The sequence below is a fragment of the Chiloscyllium punctatum genome, chromosome 40 (assembly GCF_047496795.1).
Source record: "Chiloscyllium punctatum isolate Juve2018m chromosome 40, sChiPun1.3, whole genome shotgun sequence".
Lineage (NCBI taxonomy): Eukaryota > Metazoa > Chordata > Chondrichthyes > Orectolobiformes > Hemiscylliidae > Chiloscyllium > Chiloscyllium punctatum.
Window position 1 is genome coordinate 52,608,783 of NC_092778.1, and position 25,996 is coordinate 52,634,778.

Sequence of the window (25,996 nt, forward strand, 5' to 3'; positions counted from 1 at the left end):
GTTATCTATCAACTCTCCCTGTACGACAAAAGGGCTTCTTTTAATGTAAAAATTAGCTACTCAACTTAAAATGTATCGTTATTATTTTTGCTTCACATTATTATATAATGCTGGCCAAGACTTGGATGAGGTCATGGACATCAAATCCAGGCTCAGTTGAGCAGTGGAACAACAATGAATCATGGATTCTTATAGTGCAGAAAGAGGCCATTTGGTACATCATGCCTTCTGAACAGCATCCCACCAAGACCCAGCCCCTCTCCTATCTTCCTACCCCCACTAGCATGGCTAATCCACCTAACCTCCACATCTTTGAACTGTGGGAGGAAACCACAGCATCTGCAGTCCTCACCTTCTCCTAGGAAACCAGAGAACCAGGTGGAAACACATGCAGACACAGGAAGAAAGTGCAAACTCCACATAGTCACCCAAGGTTGGAATCGAACGCAGGTCCCTGGCGCCTTGGGACAGCAGTGCTAACACTGAGTCACCATACCAACCCTCATTCATGTTGCACCTCTGACCTTTCTTGAATCCTTATGAGAACTGAAGTTCAGTATTGTTTGCTGACAAAATTGAATGATGCGGTTGTGTTCAAGCACATTTTGAACAGCATGACAGAAGGAAAATGGGAGCCAAGGAACATTGCTCAAGCCCCATGTTTCCTATGTTCCCTATATTCCATGGACCCCTCTAAATCCGTCTCATCTTCTGGGCTTTGTGCCTGACCACAGACCCTCTGAGTTCAACTATAGTGGATTCATTATTTATAACCTCTTGCTAGCACAAACTTTTCCTTGACCATGGGCAAGTGCTATTTGTGTCAATTTTGACTGAGTTTTTTAAAGAACTGACAAAGAAGATTGATGAAAGCAGAGGGATGGACGTTGTCAATAGCGACTTCAGTAAGATGTTTGAAAGGTTCCATATGATAAACTGGTTAGCAAGGTTAGATCCCATGCAATACAGGAGCTAGCCATTTAGATACAAAATTTGCTTGAAGATAAAAGACAGAGAGTGGTGGTGGAGGGTTGCTGTTCAGACTAGAAGCCTGTGACCAGTGGTGTGCGCAAGGAGCGGTGCTGAGTCCATTGCTTTCTGTCATTAATATAAATGATTTGGATGTGAATATAGGAGGTACAGTTAGTAAGTTTGCAGATGACACCAAACTTGGTGATGTAGTGTACAGCGAAGGAGATTCATCATTCCTTGAAAGTGGAGTCACAGGTAGACAGGGTCATGAAAAAGGGCTCATGCCCGAAACGTCGATTCTCCTGCTCCTTGGATGCTGCCTGACCTGCTGCGCTTTTCCAGCAACACACTTTCAGCCCAGGGTCATGAAAAAGGCATTTGGTACACTTGCCTTTATTGGTCAATGCATTGTGTGTAGGTGCTGCAAGGCCATGTTGCGGCTGGACAGGACATTAGTTAGGCCACTTTTGGAGTACTGCGTTCAATTCTGGTTTCTCTGGTATTAGAAAGATGTTGTGAAAGTTGAAGGTGTTCAGAAAAGATCTACAAGGATGTTGCCAGGGCTGGAGGTTTTGAGCTATAGGGAGAAGCTGAATAGGTTGGGGCTAATTTCCCCGAGCATCGGAGGCTAAGGGGTGACCTTATCGAGATTTATAAAATCATGAGGGGCATGAATAGGGTGAATAGCCAAGGTCTTTTGCCCCAGGATAGGGAGTCCAAAACTAGAGGGCATAGATTTAAGGTGAGAGAGGAAAAGATTTAAAAGAGACCTAAGGGGCAACTTTTTCATATAGAGGATAGTGTGTATATGGAATAAGCTTCCATGGAGGTAATGGACAATGGTACAATTACAACATTTAAAAGGCATCTGAAAGGGTACATGAATAGGAAGGTTTACAGGGATATGGCCTACATACTAGGAAATGGGACTAGATTAATTTAGGATATCTGGTCATCATGGACGAGTTGGACTGAAGGATCTGTTTCCATGCTGTACATCTCAATGTACATCTCAGACTAAACCTCCATAAAAGGAAATCCTTATAAGGACTGCTTTATGAAACTTAAGTTTGTAAAGAAAATTGATTTGTCATTCAAAAGCCCAAATGACTTACAGATTACAAGGTATTACCAATAGGAATTCATTTCGCTGAAGCCTGCTGCCAAATCTTATTGACGACAGCATTCAAGAATTGTTGTCCAAATGTATTCTTTTCACCGTAACCCTCCTCAATTCTCATAACAGTTAACATCATTCATAAAATAATACATTTAGCTGACAGTAAAGCAGGACTGCCTACTTCAAACCTTTCTCTATGCTCTTAAGTAGGCTGCTTATGATAACAGGCTTGTGTCAACAAATTCTAATTCCTCTCATGTTGCAAATCAGTAGGACTTAAATCAATACATGACTACCAGTGATATTCATATAGACAGTTAATTTTAAACCTTAGCTCCACAGCTCACTGTAAATGTCACATCATGAAGTTTCAGCAGTATCTGTACGTCAATAAATTAACCTTTAATTGTAAATCATGTTTAATCAAATAATAAATGGATTGCATTTGTCCAATTAGCTTTTGAGGCTTGTCAAGCAATATAATACAAAGCCATAGCCAGGTCAGAAAACATTAGGTGCAAATCATTTTTTTACAAGAAATTCCAGTCACCAGATAGAAAAAAAACATTAATTATTGACACTTACCTGTTCATGGTATTCAATACCCATACTCAGTGTATTGATCAGAATGGCAATCATAATTCCACGGTTAAAGTATTTACTTCCTACAATTCTTTTCATTTTTTCAGAGATTAGTGTACATAGCAGGATTAATTTATTCTTTTCTTTTGGTTTATGTTTGTTCTTGTGTCTCTGATCTCTCTGATCACCTTGAGTGATGTCTTGCGTAAATTCGTACACACAATCAGCATCGGAGTCGCAACTTTCTGAATCGCTGAGCTCCAGGTCTGGATTTTCCAAAGCATGAGCACAATAAGGGCAGTTCTGGAGGTCACAAGTCAAAATACCAGCCTGTGCATTGGGTGTGGAACATGACACATTGAGTCCTGACAACTTGCTTGCAGCTTGAAAGATTCCTTCAATAAAGATATCCAAACAAAGATATTAGGATGCAGCAAATATATATTATTTGTGGCTACCTCTTACCTAAAACCTCAATAAGAATATTTTTTATTTTTGAAGATGGTCTTGCAACTCTTTTAGACTGTTATTTTTGACATGAGATATTGATTTATTTAATGTATGCTATTTGCATTCATTTAGTATTATGGAGTAATGACATAGCTAATTCAGATTACTAATTGAGCAAGTATGATTGACTATGATTCCATTTACATGTCAAAGCAAAAAAGCCAAAGGTTAATCAAATACTGCAACAAAATCAACATAAATTGCAATTGTTAAAATTCCTTAAGATACGTTTCAATAGTCATTTAATTATTAAATCTGCTGAATTAAAAATATGAAGTCAACATTTTTATATTCAAACTATATCTACCTTTATCTTTGGATTCAATTAAAGAGAAGTCAATATTGATGAAAATTTAAGCAAGTCCTTCTAAGTGGCTAGAATAACCATAACCATGGTGATGAACATGAATAAAACATTTTTTTTTATTTTATTGTATCTCTGAATATTATGTGGGAACTTTTTAACTATGAAAGATAGAAACAAAAAATCAATATAACCACCGTTTCTTTACAAAACTACCTTCTATTAGGCAAAAGCGGTAAAGGATGCCATTTGGTCTCATAACCCATTGTTTTAGTTAAAAAAAAAATGGCATTAGCCCTTCTAAAGATTAAACCATAATTTTGGCTGTGGAGTAAGTAATTATCCATTGTAATTTTCAATAAATGGTCAAATATCTTATTTCGTCAGCCTAGTTTAGGTTTACTAACTGCAGAATTGAATTTGGTAAAATTTGGACCACGTTAGATTCTTGACTGCAGATGCTGGAAACCAGATTCTGGAGTAGAGTGGTGCTGGAAAAGCACAGCAGTTCAGGCAGCATCCAAAATGTCGATTTTCCTGCACCTCGGATGCTGCCTGAACTGCTGTGCTTTTCCAGCACCACTCTACTCCAGAACCTGGTTTTCCTAGACATTGATGATTTATATCTACACACATCTACTGATTGACCAAATGAAACATACACACAACAATTAAGCATAGGTAGACTATCTCACCATATCGTTTTGTATGTACAAGCAGTATGACACTAAACAGTTTTCTCAATGGAAGACAGCATTTATGTCTAGGGCTTTTGCAAGGAAGGTTTAAAAGATAAATATTATAAAAGTTGGAAGATTTAATCTACACATATGCATGTCAAGATTGTAAACCTATTCATAAATATGCAGGTTTAAAATTTCACAGACAGTGTAGGGCGGCATTCTTTCCCCCAAATCGTCTAACTTCAGAACATTCACACCTTGTGACGGTAATTCAGAAGCAATATATCATGGGTTGTGGAAGAAGAAACGTCAATAATCTAAAGTCACAGTGAAGGCCCAACTGATTTTTCATGGGAAGATAGTAGAACTTGAATACGGCTTCAGTTCAAAACACTGGAAACAGGTGCACCTTCAGGTCATAATCAACCTATTTAAGATTGATCCAGCATTTTGTACATCATCTTAAATTGCTTCCAGTGGGATGTTCCAATGAAGAACTAATTGGTTCTATATATGAATAATGATTACAAATCTGGGCAATAATATAGCTGACGATTGCAAAATTGGTTTACTTCAGGGAGCTAGGCTTAACACTATTTCTCAGTTACTGGCTTTCAGCAAACAGTCAAATTTCTTATTTCTTTGACCTTTTTAACCATGGTTCCATTCTATAAATGATAGTTAAAGCTGTCCTGCTTTCCAAGACAGTGTTTTAAAAAATTTGAATTCATTTTTTCACTTTGTTTCTATTCTCTCCTTCAACATTAATTTACATTTCCATTTTATTTCCTATGCCTTTACATCTATACTTTCAAATCTTGTGTTGAAATTCATGTCGATACATCGATTTTCAAATTAATTACAATGCTTTGATATTATGTTAATACAGACTGATTTAATAACTGTTCCAAGTGTTGGTCCAGCCTGATCTTCTTGATGCTGGGAATGTGGTATAAATAAACTTGTCATGTGTTTAGCAACAACCTGAAGGTGGTAACTTATTAATTAAACAACAGATACTGAATAAGAAGTTAGAGACATAAAATTAGTCCAATTAGTCATTTCCCCATGCAAATGGTTTAAAAAGATTAGAGAATTCTAATAATCAGAAAAAAGAAATCTCATAACAAACCTCCTAACATTCTTTAAAAATAGCCTTATGATTGGTTTTGCAGATATGACTATAGTGTGAGAGGTTATTATTAAAATGACATCTTAGTTTGGAGTACAAATCCTAGGAATGAACAGGAGGACTCCAATTTATTTCACTTAATAGTAATAATAGTTAGTTATTGTTATATGTATTTATGAAAATATAGTAAAATGCATGTAAGTCACCAAAAGTCAGTGCCATTCTAATAACACAATTTCGAAAAATGAATAAATCATACAAAATTAGGACAAATTTCATTTTTTGTTCCATACACAGCATCTTGATTTCCTAAGTGACTATGGGCTACTGCTACACCATGCAACTGCCAAAGCAGTCCCTGAGGCCGCAACACCAAGGAGGAAGCATGCTGAAGCAGCCTGAACCACCGCTGACTGAACCCAGATGTTTCCTCTGCCATAGCCGCCTCATTGCTGCCAATATTCCAGCCACCATCATAGCCAAGAGATTGTCCCAACTCTTAAGGACCAGGATTTCCATCTTAACTTCCAAGAATCGACTGAGCATCCAAATTAACTCCCGAGGACCAAAAGATCACTCACTCTGTCGGCATTGCAGACACCACCACAACATCAGAAGGAAAGAATGTACCCCAATTCATTGACACTGGTACAGTTGCTTAAGCTGTGACCACCTTGGCCACAAGGAAGGACTGGATCTGGCGCTCAACACTTCCCCGCAAATCTCTTCACAACCACAGCCGCAGAAAGAAGGAAAGGTTAATTCGATTCACAACTTAAACGAAGAAAAATAAAATTTTTTTAAAAGGTTGCGGTTCATATGTAAGAGGCATCAGATGGGCGAAAATTACTAGAATCAGGAAGAGTTCCAGAGGACTGGAAAATTGCTAATGTGACACCTCTGTTTAAAAAGTGAGTATAGCAAAAGATGGAAAATCACAGACTGATTAACCTAATCTTGGTCATGGGTAATACCCTGGAATCCGTTGTGAAGGATGAGATTGCTGAATACTTGGTAGTGTATGGTAAAATAGGGCAAAGTCAGCATGGTTTCATCAAGGGGAGGTCATGCCTGACAAATTTTCTCGAATTCTTTGAGGAAGTAACCAGCAGATTAGACCAAGGAGAGCCAATATATGTTATCTACCTGAACTTCAAGAAGGCTTTTGACAAGGTGCCACACAGGAGGTTACTGAGTAAGATAAGAGCCCATGGTATTAGAGGCAAGATGCTAGCATGGATAGGAGTCTGACTGGCTGGCAGAAAGCACAGAGTGGCAATAAAAGGGTCCTTCTGAGGGTGGCAGCCGGTGACAAGAGGTGTTTCGCAAGGCTCAGTGCTGGGCCACCACTTTTCACTTTATACATTAACAATCTAGATGAAGGAACTGAGGGCTTTCTGTCTAAGTTTTCAGACGATACAAAGATAGGTAGAAGGACAGGTAGCATTGTGGAGGTGGGAAGGCTACAGAAGGATTTGGACAGGTTAGGAGAGTGTGCAAAGAAGTAGCAGATGGAGCACAACATGGGAAAGTGTGAGATCACACACTTTGGTAGGAAGAATAGAGGGATAGACTATTTTCTAAATGGGGAGAAAATTCATAAGTCTGAAGTGTAAAGGACCTGGGAGTTCTAGTCTAGGATTCTCTCAAGGTAAACTTGCAGGTTGAATCAGTATTTAGGAAGGCAAATGCAATTATGGCATTTATTTTGAGAGGACTTGAATATAAGAGCAGGGATGTACTTCTGAGAGTCTATAAGGCTCTGGTCAGACCACATTTGGAGTATTGTGCACAGTCTTGGGTCCCATATCTCAGGAAGGATCTACTGGCCTTGGAGTGTGTTCAGAGAAGGTTCTTGATTAGATTAGATTAGATTACTTATAGATTACTTACAGTGTGGAAACAGGCCCTTCGACCCAACAAGTCCACACCGACCCGCCGAAGCGCAACCCACCCATACCCCTAACCTAACACTATGGGCAATTTAGCACAACCGATCCACCTAACCTGCACATCTTTGGACTGTGGGAGGAAACCGGAGCACCCGGAGGAAACCCACGCAGACACGGGCAGAATGTGCAAACTCCACACAGTCAGTCGCCTGAGGCGGGAATTGAACCCGGGTCTTTGGCACTGTGAGGCAGCAGTGCTAACCACTGTGCCACCGTGCTGCACAGTGTGGAAACAGGCCCTTCGGCCCAAACAAGTCCACACCGACCCGCCGAAGCGTACCCACCCAGACCCATTCCCCTACATTTACCCCTTCACCTAACCCTACGGGCAATTTAGCATGGCCAATTCACCTAACCTGCACATCTTTGGATTGTGGGAGGAAACCGGAGCACCCGAAGGAAACCCACGCAGACACGGAGAGAACGTGCAAACTCCACACAGAGAGTCGCGTAAGGCAAGAACGATCTCAGAAATGAAAAGCTTAACATATGAGGAACTTTTGAGGATTCTAGATCTATACTCGATGGAGCGTAGAAGGACGGGGGGTGGGGGTGGGGGTGGGGGGAACCTAATTGAAACATACAGAATACTGAAAGGCCTAGACAGATTCTGGGAAGGTGTTTCTGTTTCCATAAGAGAGACTAGGACCTGAAGGCACAGCCTTACGGTAAAGGGAAGATCTCTTAGAATGGAGATAAGGAGAAACTTCTTCAGCAGAGAATGGTGAATCTATGGAATTCTTTGTCACAGAAGGCTATGGAGGCCAGGTCATTGAGTATATTTAAGAGTGAAATAGATAGATTCTTGAGTATCAAGGGGATCAAGGGTTACAAGGAGAAAGCAGGAGAATGGGGTTGAAGAACTTACCAGCCATGATTGAATGACGGAGCAGACTTAATGGGCTGAATGGCCTAATTTCTGCTCCAATGTCTTATGGTCTTATGGGCTGGGAACCTGAATACCTCCACCCTGCTGTTAAATATCAATAGCTCTGAAATCATGGCATCTTTGTTTGAAGTTTAGCCCCAAAAGGATATTGAAGTTTTGGTAAGTCATGAAGATCACAGTTCCATTACTTCAATCAAATCGAACAGAGTGCGAGCTCTTAAGCATTTCTAGCACAAAGGGAATGGTTGGTCCAATTGTTAAACAGGACGCATTCTAATTTTGAATAGGATACAGGTATTTACAGAAAGCTTTTGATAAGGTCTCACATAGCACACAAAAACTAAGGTGCATTGGAGGTAGTGTACCACATCGACAGAGAACTGATTTGCAGACAGGAAATAAGAGTAGATCTTTATCCAAGTGTCAGTCACCAACTGCTGGGGTACTGCAGGAATCAGTGCTTGTCCCCCAGCTATTCACAATATATATTAATGCTTTAGATAATGGAACTAAATGTTTTATCTCCATGTTTGCAATCACTAAAACTAAGCATGCAGATGCATCCTACAATAATGAAGGAATTGAGACTGGAATTGCAGTGGGACTGGCAATAAGCTTTCAATCTTCCAGAGGACTGAACAATCGCAAATGTAACACTTTTATTAAAAATAAAATTTGTAAAACTAAGCCCAGAAATTAAAGACCAGTTAATTTAACTGAAGTGGTGGGAAAACTTCTTGAATATAGTTATTCGGCACAGAATGCAGTCTTGTGGAAAATGTGAGTTGATTAGGATGGCTTCTTTAAGGGAAAGTCATGTTTACCTAACTTGCTGGAGCTTTTTGAAGTGAGAGACGATGAGGTAATGCTGTTGATGTGATGTACGTGGATGTCCAAAGATGTTCAATGCAGTGCCACACAACAGACTTGGGAGAAAAAGTTGAACGTAAGGAATAAATGGGACTGTAGCAACAAGGATGCAAAATTGGCAAGAATGACAGGAAACACAGTAATGGTTAATGAATACTTTTCAAGCTGGAGGAAGGTTTGTAGTGAAAACTAATGGGGGTCAATGCTTTTTAGTAATTTTAATGATCTAGAACCTGGTGTGCAGGGCATAATTTCAAATGATACACAAAACCTGGAAACCTTGCAAACTTTGAGGAGGATAGTAAAAAACTAAATGTGGCAGGACAGGTATAGTGAGTAGTTAAAAAGCATACAGCATTCTAGGCTTGGTCAATAGTGGTTCAGATACAAGAGCAGGAGTTATACTGAACTGTATAAGGTACTAATTAGACTTCAGTTTTGGCTACCACATTTTTGAAGGATATGAACGCAATGCAGGGAAAGTGGAAGAGGTTTATGTGATTGGTTCAGGGATGAAAAACTTCAGTTCTGAAGATAATACTGGAGAAGTTGGCACTCTTCTCCTTGAAGAGAGGGCTAAGAGGATGTCTGATAGAGGTTTTCAAAATCAACCTCTCATAAAAGGATCAAGAATGCGAGAGCATGGACACTACGATAATTTGCAAAACGAGCAAACGTGATGTCAGAAAAAGTTTCTCAGAAAGCGAAGAGTTAGGATCTGGACCACACTGCCTGGAAGTGTGGTGGAGACAGGAGAATGGCACTAAGTCAAATGCTCATCCAGTAAGCCTATGCAGATGTGATGAGCGAACAGCCTCCTTATGCAGTGTAACCGTTCTGTAATTCTGGGGGTCTATCAGGCATGGAACATGCTAAAGATAGTTAATTCTCACATTTTTTGGGAGATACATCAATCAATATACACAACCTTTAGCCTTCGGAGATTCAAGAATCATTGACTGACATATTTAAAATGATGATGGTCGAGAGTATGGTGCTGGAAAAGCACAGCAGGTCAGGCAGCATCCGAGGAGCAGGAGAATTGACATTTCGGGCACAAGCCCTTCATCACCCCTTCTCATTCCTGATGAAGGGCTTATGCATGAAATGCTGAAAATGTGTTGCTGGAAAAGCACAGCAAGTCAGGCAGCATCCAAGGAACAGGAGAATCGACATTTCGGGCATAAGCCCTTCTTCAGGAAGGGCTTTCAGCTTATGCCCGAAACTTCGAGTTATGCCCGAAACGTTGATTCTCCTGTTCCTTGGATGCTGCCTGACCTGCTGCACTTTTCCAGCAACACATTTTCAGCTCTGATCTCCAGCATCTGCAGTCCTCACTTTCTCCTTATGCATGAAATGTCAATTCTCTTGCTCCTTGGATGCTGCCTGACCTGCTGTGCTTTTCCAGCACCATACTCTCGACTCTGATCTCCAGCATCTGCAGTCCTCACTTTCCCCATGTTTAAAACGATGAGAAAATGAAAACAGACTACTTTGGACTCTCAGTCTAAGAGATGTATAAGATTAAATGTAAGATGATATGACAAAGGAATGGAAAGACTTTTATTCACATAGAATTGTAAGCCTGTTGAACAAACTAGCAGAGTTAAAAAGTACATCATACTTGCATTTTTCATTCATGGCACACGAACATCCTGACTGGATAACTGCATTTATTGCTTATCCCTAACTGTCCATGAGGCAAAGTCACCATGGTATTACCAGACCATAGTGTTGCTCTCTCATTAGGGAGATGACAAGTGGTGGTTTAATGTGAGAGTCAGTATGCCTCAGGTGAGGGGTTGAGATTGAGAAGGTGAATCCTTTGTGGCAATCTCAGCTAAGGCAGGAATTGAATTCCACTGTTGCATTAACCTGCATTACAAACCAGCGGTCAAGCCAACTGAGCTCACCAGGAGGTGGCAGTGAACTGGTTACTGAACTGCTGCAGTCTTTAGGGTGTGGGACATCCACAGTTCTGTTTGAAAGGAGTTCCAGAATTTCAACCCGTGACAGGGAAAATGTAAACATTTAAAAACTGATGATTGAAGGAAAGAGAAATAAAAGGATTATGTGGACAGACTACGCACATAGAATACATCCTCCATACATTTAATAGTCCTAATCCTAACATAGAGAGTCTGTTTTCATGTTACAAATTCTGAACAATTCCACAACATGATCTTCTGCCCTGATGCACCAAAGTCTTTCCTGAGTCAATATTGCTGTGGCTTGTCCACCCTGACACATGGTCCAGTCTGTTTCGGTTTTAGTGGTTTTTTGATAAGTAATTTATTTCAGGACTAGTAATTCAAGTCAAGTCCAAACCCAGCACTGAACTTGAAATTCTAGTATTTCTTCTTTTGAACTTTATGACAGCTACAAAAGCTCTCCATCTAGATTAGTGACAAGTTAATCCCAGTTTCTCAGCCAACAATTATATAACCTCACATAATGGAAGCTCTGAGCATGCTAATACAGTAAGCCTCTGGGTTGCAAATGGGTTCTGTTCTTGAGTCCATTCACAAGTCGATTTGTATGTGAGTTGGAACAGTATGCAAGGCAATAAAAAGTAGGCATTTGTAAGTACAGGAAATGTTCTTTTGTCAGATATTTAAAATGATGCTCCTATATGGGATCACTTTTGTAAGTTCAAATCTGTAAGTTGGATACTCATAAATCAGGGACCCTTGTATTGGTTTTGTGTTCTCGTTTACCAAGGGCAAACAGACTAAGTAATTTTCTGAATTGATAAATGAAATGATTTTGCAGTAAAAAAGATTTTGTACAATAATGTTTGAGATGTTTTGTAAATTGCAGATTGTTTGTTTAATTTTTAGCAAAGTGAAAATGATAGCTAGACTTGGTGGTAAAAATATTCACAGCTAATAAAGCAATCAAGGCCTTAAGAAATTTAGCCCAAAAGTAGTTCAAAACTATTGAGGTATAGTGACCATTCTGTTGCAAACTGTTGATCATCACTTAAATTGTCAGGATCTGAATTCTAATTATTAATCCTTCAATGTAGTCATCATTATAAAAAAACACACCGGTCTTACATATCTTTAACTAAACCTGTATCCAAAACACATAATAACCCAAATTCATAAAACCAGAATGGTATATACTAAAACTATATATATTCTAAGCAACTTGAAGTTTGCTAAAACTATCCATCATTTGGAACACCCTAACAAGTTAACAACCAGGTAATCAGTCAGAGGTATGTGTTAATCTTAAACTTCTAATTTTTCCAGTTTAAGGCATTTTAAATATCAGTGCATTTGTAAAATTAAGTGGCATTTGCAAGCAGCTTTTAACATATTAGAATTAATTTTGAACAGACTATTAAAGAATCATTGCAAAATAACAGTGATATTTCTTACCGTGTTCTCCCACAAAATGGTGCAGTTTGCCATAGGAATCTGCCAAGTTCATGTTTGGGTTCCCTCTGCCCACAGTAATGGGTGTATTCCTGCTACTGTTGCCTTTTAGTTTTGGTGTGCAGCTGCTTCTACTAGTCACAGATGGAACTATTGTTGGATAGTTCATGCCTCCATGATGTGTAAGGCCAGTCATTAGTTTAACATTAGTTGTAGCGGAAGACTTGTATGTCATTTGTGGGCCTTCAAAGTGGCAGTCGGCATGGTAAATACTGTGAACGGACTCAGTACCTGAAGAAGGACTCTGATGGTTTAGTGCAGATGAAGGAAGCATAAGCTTACTGCCAGCTTGTAACGAGTTGATCTCCATTTCACAAAGTTCTGGACTGCCCTGCTGTGCCTTTGAATTACCATTGCTGATATGGTAATGATGATGATGATGATGATGATGGTGATGAATTAAATGATGGATTGACCTTACACGACTTTTATTCTGCCATTTCCTCTCTTGACCATTTGAACTGTTTGGGGTGACCTTCTTGTGTTGTTTATTCTGCCAAATGTTGTAAAGGCGCAGTGTCCGCCGCTTCACTTTTCTAAAGAGGTGGCAAATGTATTTAAGGAGCTCTTCATAGAGGCTTCCAGGTTCTGAGAAACTGGCAATTGTGCTATCATTTGAAAGAAAGCGGGCTCGCTGCTCCTGCATTAACTGGTTTTCACGTTGCTTTGTTTCTGAAAACTGAGTTGCTATGACAACCAGGCACAAGTTAATCATGAAGAATGAACCGACCTAAAGAAATTTTTTTAAGGACATAAATACACAACGTCAATTTTACATTCACAAAGACAGCAAAAACGTTCATCCTTCTGCACTGGCAATCATTCCAATTGTGTTCATTAAATCATCTTGTTTTGTTGTAATGCAGGCATTAAGAAAATAACTCATCTCAGACTCAAGAAAGACTTAATATCTCAGTTTCCACATTATCAGTGATTTTACTTAATAATAAATATTGTATGAAGTATTATATTAAAGTGATATTTTAAAATTAATATAACTGAAAGAAATCAACTCTTAACGCTTCTTAATGTTTGTGGGAGATGGGATTGTCCAATAACTGGGATACTGCCTTTCAAACAATTCTCTCTTCAATAAGTTGGGAAAGAAACTTTAAAAAGGAAATATTTTTTTCCAATGCAAGAACTTTACAGAGAGTTAATTTTCCTGATGTAACCAAATACAAAAGTTGAAGTTAATCTATTGTCTTATTTCTGTGATGGAATAACATCAAATGTTAATTTTCTGTTTGGCTTTTCAGGTGGCCAGACAAAAAGGTAGTAAAGCAATATAAATTACTTGGAGACAAGTGCCTGCTGCCTCCATCTGCAGATTACCTAGCTAAGCACAGAGTGGGGACCAATTGCTATTCAAAAACATTTGTCATCCCTGCTTTCAGGTGCTGTCCATCTTAAGGGGCACCAATGCTGTCTTTAGGGCACAAGCTGATATTTTGGCTCTGGTCATTCAAACTGGTGTGACAGTTACTTGTTTCGGAATGTTGCTCTTAAACTTAATCTCTACTCATTGTGATAGGTCCTCTCACATCTTATTGCAAGACTGCATATTTAAAGGCACAGATGTACCCTTAACAACTACTAAAAATAGTGTCTGTTCTTCAGGTTATAAGACAGGAATGTTCCTTGCCATCCCCAAACCCCAATCGTGCAAGAATTTTATCACATGTTGAATAGAAATAAAAACCAAATATGTACTCATATTCTTTTTATTATCTACACCTACAAATTAGTTTTTCTGTTCATTAACATTCAACATGCCAAAGAGACATGGAAAAATATGTGCTACAATCCATCAAATGCTTATCACTACAGTGTGGTATTGCCCTTTTACAGGGCATCCAGGGTGCATCTGCCTCTTCAAGAGTTCATAGAGTCATAGCGACGTACAGCATGGAAACAGACCCTTCGGTCCAACCCGTCCATGCCGACCAGATATCTCAACCCAATCTAGTCCCACCTGCCAGCACCCGGCCCATATCCCTCCAAACCCTTCCTATTCATATACCCATCCCAATGCCTTTTAAATGTTGCAATTGTACCAGCCTCCACCACTTCCTCTGGTAGCTCATTCCATACCCGTACCACCCTCTGTGAAAAAGTTGCCCCTTAGTTCTCTTTTATATCTTTTCCCTCTCACCCTAAACCTATGCCCTCTAGTTCTGGACTCCCTCACCCCAAGGAAAAGACTTTCTCTATTTATCCTATCCATGCCCTCATGATTTTGTAAACCTCTATAAGGTCACCCCTCACCCTCCGACCCAGCCTGTTCAGTCTCTCCTTAAAGCTAAAATCCTTTAACCCTGGCAACATCCTTGTAAATCTTTTCTGAACCCTTTCAAGTTACACAACATCTTTCCGATAGGAAAGAGACCAGAATTGTACGGATGCTTTTACAGATGCAAACACAAGACTCCCCCATCTGAAAACATTCTAAATGATTTATGTCTAACTAAAATCAATTCCCAATCAAACTATTGGATACTCTCAAAAACACATTTTAATTTGCCATCAGTTTTTAAATGCTGCCAAGCAGTGTTCATTTGAATTAGAGCAAAGCATGAAGTTAACTGTTCTATATTCCATCAATAGGACAATCAATCTCCTGAGGTTGCTATTTACATAATTTTACAGATTAACACGTTTACACTGATAACGCACAAGTGTAAGACTAAAATTAACTTTTTTGATTGATGCAGCAAGGCCATATTTTGGTGGATCAATACTGGTCAATCTCCTATGTCAATGTACATTTGGAGGTCATATTTTTTTCAAGTATACATGGTCCTCATTTTATATTCCAGCTATAAATTCTCTTGTCCATATTTACCAATTTGTCACAATTTGCAATTGCATCATGTCAAGAGGCTACAGAATGGCTTAATCAAAGGTTCTGGACAGAAAACAAGTTTAAGAGGCCTACAATGAAAGGAGTTGAAAAGTGCAGCTCTAGAAAAGCACAGCAGGTCAGGCAGCATCTGATGAGCAGGAGAATTAACGCCCTGGGCACAAGCTCACCAGGAATTGGGGAAGGGGGGGGCGGAGTAGCTTGGAAGGCGATAGATAGATGCAGGTATGGGGGTGACGGTGAAAGATTGGAGTGGATAGGTGGGAAGGACGATGGACAGGTGGATCCATGAGGGCAGCAACAAGCCTTTTTCTAAATAAATTCCTACTGCCAAGAGAGCCAAGTTCATGCTGTTGGTCCCTGATCTTTTTATTCATGGATCACAGATGGTCTTTCTACAGGTTGTGAATGATCTCCCACTCTGAGAATTGCTTTGCCCAACCTGCTTTTGATTCTTGGGATTGTCATAGTGAGTTATGGTGGAGGAGTAGTATGGAACCTCTGCTACAAAAGAGAGAAAAACATCTTTGCCAAACTGACTTCTATTCAGATTATACTTGGAGCCTCCATAATTCATTTGAATCTGCAGCTGTACAGCCTTTGTGGCAGCAATGACATTGTCATTACCTGGCAAGCTCATCAAGTTATCATGCCCACTGCTGCAGGATAAGGCCTGAATAGCAGCTGCTTAAGCAGAGCATTGCAGACATCACTCAAATTCTAGTCAAGGCTGTCTGTAAGTTATGCTTGATGGAACTTAGCATTTCATTCACATGACCACAGGACTCCTCCATGCTTACTGGTAAATCTCCAATAAGCCCAACAATTTATCAGCATTTAAATGTATTCTTCTCTTGAAATTTGGGCATGACCTAACAGCTAGGCAGAAAGATGCACCATCCTTGAGCAACGATTCTCTGGTCCTTCTCTTCCAACTGGTTCCGCTAGTGTTCAGCAGTGCTCTGAATTACTCATGTGCTTCCTCACAGTGGCATACCTGCTCTACTGAAGTACATACCTCTGAACTGGTGAGTTAATAAGGTGCAAAACAATGTAGAACATGCACTACTAGATTTGTAGCTACTACTACTACTATGAATTCTATATTCATAAGATACATTTCTGTCTATATTGTTCATAAATCAAATAAAACCTTTACTTGATTTATCTATTAAAACAAACAAGCTTGTTTTATCTTTTATCCACATGCTATAAAAATTATCTAAATTTTCTAGTCCATAGCGTAACTTGAAAACCCATCCCAATAAGTAATATTTTAATAAATGCATATAGTGGAGATATTCACTACTAAAGGAAACATTGACTTTTAAGCTCTTAAAATGCACATACTTACTATTATAAGCAGTATAAAATATATAAAATTGTAAAAAGAATGTGCATCCATAACATAATACATGATGTCTACCCATCCTTCCAGGGTAATAACCTGGGGAGAAAGAAAAGAAACATTACATTTTTATAATTTATTTTGAATGGTAATAACTGAAAAATAATTTCAAGATGTATATTCCAATGTATTTTCCTATTAAATAACACCTAAGGATTTTAAGTATTGGGCAAATAAACATCTCTGTCTTCACTCAAAGTTGCAACTGATTTTACTAAATGAGCATACTCACAATTTTTCACCTTAATTTTGAAAACTTACATATAAATGAAATCATCTAAAAATGTAATCTATATTTCTCATCGTTTTTTTAATAAATAGGGCATTTTTAGTCTGTTCAGTAGTAATAGTTTAGGTTCCAGCCAGCCAAAACTTTGTTTAGGCTACTGTCAGGTGATAATTTTCACCATATTGTTTAAGACAGGGTTCTGCACAGGCCTGATTGTATTTATGGCCAGGTTAGAGTGGTACTGGAAAAGCACAGCAGGTCAGGCAGCATCCGAGGAGCAGGAAAATCGACGTTTCGGGCAAAAGCCCTTCATCAGGAATAGAGGCAGGATGCCTGCAGAGTGGAGAGATAAATGACAAGGGATGAATGCAGATTTCTCCAGCTTTCTCACTTCCCCTCCCCCCACCTTTTCTCAGTCCCAACCCTGATACTCAGCACTGCCTTCTTGACCTGCAATCTTCTTCCAGACCTCTCCGCCCCCACCCCCTCTCCAGCCTATCACCGTCACCTTAACCTCTTTCCACCTATCGTATTCCCAACGCCCTTCCCCCAAGTCCCTCCTCCCTACCTTTTATCTTAGCCTGCTTGGCATACCCTCCTCATTCCTGAAGAAGGGCTTATGCCCAAAATGTCGACTCTCCTGTTCCTTTGATGCTGCCTGGCATACTGCGCTTTTCCAGCAACACATTTTTAACCACTACCTCTTACCCAATCTCTCTTTTCCTATGTCTACACTTCAAAACAGGTGTTGTGGTTCTGTGCATGCACGCATGGTGGACCAGCCCACAGCAGCAGTGGCCAAAACATGGGGTTGCACGAAAAAAATCTAACAAGCATATTTCTAGCTCTATGTCTATACAAACAGAAAGTATATAGTGATAAGTATATAGTCCTGACAGAACTTTTTTTAGCATATGATGGTGGAAACTCTGCAGAAATGAATGGAATACCCTAAAATTTGCTTTGCTTCTGTTTTATGCACATTAACAGCTTAAAACAGCTCAACAAAGCCCGACAACCTGCTGAACAAATTGCCAAAACAAAAATTTGAATGAAAAGTATATATAGTTGTCAAAATTGCTCTGATACTCTTGCAATGTTTTTCAAATGTGGTTCGCTAATAGGGAGAGAAGACTTTACCAAGAAGTTGTACTTCTCTTTCTAGATGCGCAGCACTAAGTTGGTTTATGAAAATATCATCAGTGTAATTCACCGAACTAGTAAATAGCAACATAAAAGTGAGTATGCTCTCCTGCCTCCCTTCCTTCCCACCCTTACATAATTACTGGCTGATGTATTGATTTAAAACATATAATGGAAACTTGTTTGCTTAATTAAAAAATTCAATTTATAAACAGTTTCACACCAAGAAACAGTTGAATTAGCAGCTTCCTTGACAATCTGATCAAGTTAAATGAGTGAATGCACATTGAATTATGGAAAACTGTCAGTTCAAATTGAAATTGTTCCATTCTAGACATTAATGGGGAGATGAACTCAGAGGCTTCTCACAGGCTCCACCAGCCTGTAAATTTGAACTAAGAACATCTCTACACTTGGCAAAACTGATTTGAGATTTTAAAACCGAATCTTTTGTTTGGTGTAATTAAAAGATCCAGTCAGCACAGTAAGCACATTGCAAGTAGTTTTGATCAATGCACTGCACCACTCTTTATCGAATCCTAGAAAGGTTACAGAATAATACTATTTGGCCTGTCTTGTCTATGCTGGCTCTCTATGAGAGCAACTCAGACAGTTACTCACTCCTATCTTTATCCCAACAACACAGAAAGTCACTTCTTTTCAGGTGGCTATCACATTACCTTTTGAAAATCATGATTGAATTTTCCTCCACCAAAGTCAGTTACTTCAGATTCTAACTGTTCACTGCATATAAACATTTATCCTTATGTCAGCTTTGGTTCTACCTTAAATTGATGTCCAATGGAAACAGTCTCTTTCCAGTAATAGCACACAAGCATGCATGGGTAGTGCAATGTTCAACTGGTTTATAAGTTTTAAAAGGCAATCGGCATACCTTAAAGAGGAAAGTGCTCTCAAGGCACAACAACTGTTAGCACTGCATCGCAAAGTATTGCATGGAGGCATGGACAAAAGAGATTCTCTGGTGGGGCACTGAAGACCTTAGTCCAAGATGTTGAGAGAAGTGCAAGCAGATTTTAATATCCTCTCACATGGTAATGCTGAGGGCAAGTTGAGGGTTTATTGGGCAGCAACACAATGCCAGGTTCTAACAGCCGCATTCTTCTCATCTCTGACTTGATTAATCCCTGGGTGGAATGGCACATAGATGGCTGCCGCAACGCATCACCAATTGAAGTCCATAAACACTTAAAGGGCTCACCCTACTGCTGCTTATATTCACTGGTTGCAGGAAAAGGTCTTGACATATGGAAAGTTTAGACCATAAAGAACAAAGAACAATACAGCACAGGATAGGTGCTTCAGCCCACCAAGCCTGCACCAACACATGACACCTTTATAAACTAAAAATGTTGCCTTTATGTGGTTAGTATCCCTCTATTCCCTGCCTATTCGTATATCTGTCAAGATGCCTCTTAAATGTTGCTATTGTTCTTGCCTCCACTGCGTCTTCTGGCAGCATATTCTGAGCACTTACCACCCACTGTGTAAAAAACTTAACTCGCACATTTGCTTTAAAATTTCCCAATTTTACCGTAAACCTATGTCCCCCAGTAACTGACATTTCTACCCTGGGAAAAAGATTCCAATTATCCATTCAATCCATACCTCTCAGTGTTGTAAACCACTTATCAGGTCACCCCTCAGCCTCCAATGTTCAAGTGAAAACAAACTAAGTTTGTCCAATCTCTCCTCATAGCTAATAACCTCTAAACCAGGCAACATCCTGGTAAACCTCTTTTGTACCCTCTCCAAAGCCTCCATATTATTTTGGTAGTGTGACAACCAGAAGTGTACACAATATTTCAAATGTGGTCTAACTAAAGTTTTTACAGCGGCAACCTGCCAATTTTATACTCTATGCCATGACTCCAGAAGGCAAGCATGCCATACATCTGTTTGACCACCTTATCCACTTGTGTTGTGAGAACTGAGGATCTGTACGCCTACATCCCTCATGTATGTTAATATTTCTTAGGTTTTTGCCATTTACTGTATATACTTCCCTCCCGTAGTAGACCTTCCAAAATGCATCACCTCACATTTGTCCGAATTAAACTCCAACTATCATTTCTCTGCCCAAGTATCCAGATTCTCTATATCCTGATGTACCCCTCTGGCATACCTCCTCACTATCCACAGTAATTTGTGCTCAGCAGATTTCCAAGGAGCTGCTCCAGGAAAGTGCTCTCACAGACTAACATTCTATGCCCTTCCACTGCTTTACCAGTGTCCTCTACCAGTTAACAGACCAAGAATGCTGTTGCCCATATCCAGCTAATGCAACCCAAAAATGAGCCCTCAAGTCCTAAAGCTGCTTAACATCATACTGAGAGGCTATCTACAATTTCTCTGGTGAAAATTATCATCTTTCCGCCAGCCACTCTGCAGCCACTGATCTATATGGCCAGGCAAATGTACCTGTAAGACTTAGGCATTTCCTAAGTGTAAATAGTTCAGTTTTGCATGCATTGTTTCGAATTTGTTGGATAAAGCTGTTATGGAATGTTTTATTTTAAGCTTTTGGCCAAGTGGAAATGTGATAATAGAATCCCTATAGTGTGGATTTAGGACATTTGGTCCTTCAAACCCACACCAACCATCTGAAGGCACCCCACCCTGACCCACACCCCTATCCTATCCCCGTACCCTGCTTTACCCATGGTCAACCCACCTAGCCTGCAGAGTCAGGACACTATGGGCAATTCAGCGTGACCAATCCATCTACGTTGCACATCTTTGGACAATGGGAGGAAACTGGAGCACCCGGAGGAAACCCAGACAGACACAGTGAGAATGTCTGTGTGGAGTCTGCACAGTCACCCGAGGGTAGAATCAAAGCCAGGTGTGACACTGTGACGCTGCAGGGCTAACCGCTGTGCCACCATGCCACCCATACAGAATCCTTACAATGCAGATAGAGGCCATATGGCCAATCGAGTCTGCACCAAGCCTCCAAAGAGCATCCCAACTAGAACCATTCACCATGCCTAATCCACATAACCTGCACACTACAGGACAATTTGGTGTGGCATATCCACTTAATCTATACATCTTTTGAATGTGGGAGGAAACCACAGCACTTGGAGGAAACACATGTAGACATAGAAGAACATGCAAACTCCACACAGACAGTCACCCAAGCCTGGAATTGAAACCGAGTTCCTTCGCTCCGTGAGGATGCAATGCTAACCACTGAACAATTGTACCATCCTGAATGATAAATGGAGTGGTGGAATTGTGGGACTTGTAGAGTACGGTGATGTTGTGATGAGACCTCAGACCTGAAAGCTGCTCACAGCCTACCTAATGTAAAGAGATTCTTGATGTGTTTTTACTTCTTCTTTCTCCTCTCAAAACGTCTGTCAGAGACCTGGAGACAAGGGCTGATGGGGGGGGGTTTGTGGAAGAAACAACATACCTTCTCAAATTTGGAGACATGCTCCATCAAATATAGGAGGACTCTCCACTATTAGCCCAGCAACAGAACTGTTGTTTCGCAACAAAGTTCCACAACGTTCTTGGAATCTGAACAGCTCTCACCGAAGGTGCACTACCCAGGCATGACAGAAAGGATTTAGTCATCAAGCAGTATCTCAGTGGTACACACTGACGCAAGAAAAAAGCATTGTGATTTTGGACATTCAGCAACTTGATGTTCTCAACATAATCAAATGTACATTTAGGGAACAGTAGCTTCAATGGTTGCTGTACATCTGCCCTTAATACTTGAGCCCCACAGCAAAATGCAAACGGCTGAATGCTTCTTGAACCACTGGAAATCTATGTAGCCTGCCAGATTCACTTGACTACTCCTTCTGCGTTGGCCTAAAAACACAGGAACCTATGAAGCTCCACCTCTGGCATGGAGCGCCTCCACCTGATCCAGTGATTTATGATATACTAACAGATGTTGATAAGAGAGCTTGCTCTCACTTAGAAAAATACACTGGCGCAGAAACTGAGGGCAACAGTGATTTTCACAGTCACTGGCAGTACTGACCTCAACCTGCTGTATACTTGTCCATCTGGTTGGAGGATGTAGCATAGTTCCATGACCACCTCCTTGATGGAAAAAAAAACACCTCAGACTGCTCCTGGTTGAGATGAAGGTAGGATCAGTGCTCCCCTAAGAGCCTTAGTGGATGTAACCCTCAAATGAGAATACACACTGTTTGACATCACATTGTTTGTCCACTCTAAATGCTTATGGTGCATGTTTACTGTGCTGCACAAGTATATATACAATCATGGCATACTAAGAGGACCATGAAGTTTGTGATACAATTGACATTGTATGAGCTCGAATGGCCACATCACAAGATGCTCTATAGAGCCACATCTTCTGACCATGACTTCAACATCTGCGTGTGTAATTTCACCATTGCTATCAGGCAACATGTCGAATTAACAAAGATACCTATGCAATGCAGTAGCACAACTTTCACTAATTATACACAAAGATAAACATGACCAAAGAAACTATAACTTATACATACAAACATTCAGCTCTGCTGAAGCTCAGCGCTCATGTCAACAACTGTTTTCACTTTGTGAAGCAAATGCATGAGATTAATCTTTCTCAAATTAATGTTAGTTTGTTTGGTAGTTGGTGTGGTGAGTACTAATGGAGGGTCTTGTCAGCTTGACTCAATTGTTGTAGATGTACTGCTGGGAGATGCAGGCAATCCTACCTACATATATACAGCCTAGCACATCATACATCCAGGCAGGTACATCACATGGCAAGATCTACTAAAAGCCTTAATGACAACATAATAATCAAATAATGACAGATGCTGATAACAGATGTTGATTGACAAAAAAAAGCAGTCAGTACTGTATGCAGCATACTGTAGCAGCTGTGACAACAGGTGCGTGCATCCTGTTTACAGTTAGTGCTGAAAAGTCACTTCAAATACCCACAGCATATTGTGTGACATTTATTTATTGGATTTGCTGTCGTGTTTCTAATTTCTAATGGGTAGCAATGACACCTGAATATTTGAATAACTGCAAATGTCTATTTTGTTCCCACTGCATCTATCAGCTTTAGCATGGAGGACAGCATAGGGACTTTAACTTACAAAGAATATTGGTTGATATTGAACTGCGACTTTATTAACTGCCTCTAGGAGATTGTGAATCAGTGCTGTCAATCTCTGTTAAAGAAAAACAGAACAATTAAAGTGATCATTTTGGAATCTCTAGCAGTGAAGGTGATTGCAGAAATCACTACGGATTTAGTGCTTTGCCAGAACAATTATTTTAGCTTTCATGGTAGCAACCCAATTTTTGCTGAAGTGCATTATTCTTGGATACCAATAGGTTCTCGCCTCTTCTCGGAGTGTCGCTATCTCCTGCTGGTTTTGTAATAAGAACCACAGGAAACGGATCTGCTTAACATTCACAAACACTATTTAACAAATTAAGCTGAACCATGGCACCCTGTAGGTGGTCGCTAATTATTTATTGGTGTGGTGTAATTTTGTAGTAAAACTGCTGAATATTCAGCAAAACAGAACATGAGCAGAAATGTTCCTGGGCAAAATGTTGTTTGAAGGGGAAAAAAATTGCCTAAAGCACTTCTTTGATGAACACAGGTACTAAGTTTGGTATTGCTCAATGTTTTCTTTTGAGAAATATTCAGTTTATTTTAATAAGGGTATCCATAGTAAAATAGGAATTAGGAGCAGGAGTAGGCAATTCAGCCCTTTGAGCCCACTCCGCATTTAACACGACCATGGTTGATCTTATTGTGGTCTCAAATCCACTTTCCTGCCTGCTCCTCATATTTCTTTATCCTGCTTTTCATTAGAAACATATCTAATTCTTTCTTGAATCTGTTTATTGATTCAGCCTGTATGGCAATGAGTTCTATAGATTCATAACCGTCCGAGAGAAGTAGTTTCTCCTCATCTCAGTTTTGAACTTGCCTCCTTTCATTCTATATTTATGACCTTTTGTTCAAGAGTGTTCCACAAGGGGGATCATCAGTTCAATGTCCATTTTACCATTCACCTTTAGCATTTTATATACCTCATTCAGATTCCTCTGTCATTCTTCTGAACTCCAATGAGTACAAGCCCAAGCTAGTTAACTGCTCCTCGTATGACAGCTCTTTCATCCCTGGAATCAACCTTATGCACCTCCTCTGAACTGCCTCCAGTGCAACCAAATCCTTCCTCAAGTAAGGAGACCAAAACTGGACACAATATTCCAGATGTGGTCTCATCAATGCTTTATACAAATATAACAGCACTTAGAACATAGAACATAGAACAATACAGCACAGAACAGGCCCTTCGGCCCACGATGTTGTGCCGAACTTCTATCCTAGATTAAGCACCCATCCATGTACCTATCCAAATGCCGCTTAAAGGTCGCCAATGATTCTGACTCTACCACTCCCACGGGCAGCGCATTCCATGCCCCCACCACTCTCTGGGTAAAGAACCCACTTCTTTACTTTTATAATCCAGTCCTTTTGCAATAAATGCCAGGATTCCAATTGCCTTTCATATTATATGCTGCACTCGCATACCTAAGTTCTGCAATTCTCCCCTCTGCACTGATGGACTTTGAATCTGCTTCCTATTTAAATAATAATTTGCCCTTTTAATTTTCCGGCCGACCCCAAATGAAACCTTACACCTATCCACATTAAATTTCAACTGCCAGATTCTGGCCCATTCTCATAACCTATATCCACCTGTAAATTCTTTATGTCCTCATCACTGCCTGCTTTTCTGCCTATTTTAGTATCATATGTGAACTTTGCTATGTTACATACACTAATTCCCTGTTTGCAGATAATTTATGCATAGTAAATAGCTGAGGATTGAGAACTGGACCCTGCAGTTACAGTTTGCGATCCAGAGAAGGGCACATTTATCCCAACCTTCTACTTTCTATCAGTCAGCCCATCCTCTATCCAAGCCAATATTCTATCCTTAATCCCCTGGGATCTAACCTTCTGGATCAGTCTTTTATGCATTGAGAAATACAAAAAGGATTAAAGGCAGGGAACTAGGATGGCAAAGCTGAATTGAATGAACAAAAGAAATGAAGGATAATAACACAAAGTTGTCAATTAGATTAAGAGCAGAAGGGATGGACTCAGGTCACTAAAAATTGGATCAGGTGACGATAGTGAAACTGATGGTGCACAAGCTGACAAAGTGCTAAACAACATTTTTGCCTCATTCCTCATTAGAATGAGATAGCTCATTTATTTGATATGGGAAAGGTTCTGTAGAAAAATGGTCTTGCAGATATATGATGCCTTTTGAAAGGGGAGCTCTTCAAGCGTTTTACAGTCGATGTAATACTTTTGAAGTGCTGTACCGATTGTAATTAAAGGTAGGGATAATAGAGACAAGAAAAATACATAGTATAAAAAGCATCTTTGTTGAACAGTACTCTCTTACTACTATTGCCCCACACCATTTGACCCCCTTAGCAATACGAACTATATCTAATTCTTTCTTGAAACATTCAATGTTTGGCCTCAACTGCTTTCTGTTGCAGAGAATGCTATGGGCTTATCATTCTATGGGTGAAGAAATTTCTCATATCAGTTCTAAATGGCTTATCCATATGTGTAGACTGTGACCACTGGTTCTGGGTTCCCCAGTTCTCAGGAACACCCTTCTTATATTTACCCTTTCCTCCTATTTCCACTTTATAGGTTTCTGAGAGATCCTCCTCATTCTTCTAAACTTCACTAATTATAGTCCTAATTAAACCAGTCTCTTGTCATATGCCAGTCTTTTCATCCCAGGAATCAGTCTGTGAATTTTGTTGCATTCTCTCCATATCCAAAACATCCTTTCTGAAATAAAGGAGACCAAAACATACACAATACTCCCATGC

General features: G+C 39.8%; 1 protein-coding gene across 3 annotated transcripts in view; it reads right to left on the bottom strand.

The window, feature by feature from the left end:
• The window catches only part of cacna1ha (calcium channel, voltage-dependent, T type, alpha 1H subunit a), a 274,075-nt gene that overhangs the window by 167,974 nt on the left and 80,105 nt on the right, over positions 1-25,996 (bottom strand). For all 3 annotated transcript variants that reach the window (XM_072559908.1, XM_072559909.1, XM_072559907.1), the window contains exons 6-8: positions 16,675-16,767; positions 12,401-13,187; positions 2,678-3,069 (exon numbers count right to left, since the gene is read on the bottom strand). In XM_072559908.1, the coding sequence (XP_072416009.1) occupies positions 2,678-3,069; positions 12,401-13,187; positions 16,675-16,767 (1,272 nt within the window). The remainder of the gene's footprint in view (positions 1-2,677; positions 3,070-12,400; positions 13,188-16,674; positions 16,768-25,996) is intronic.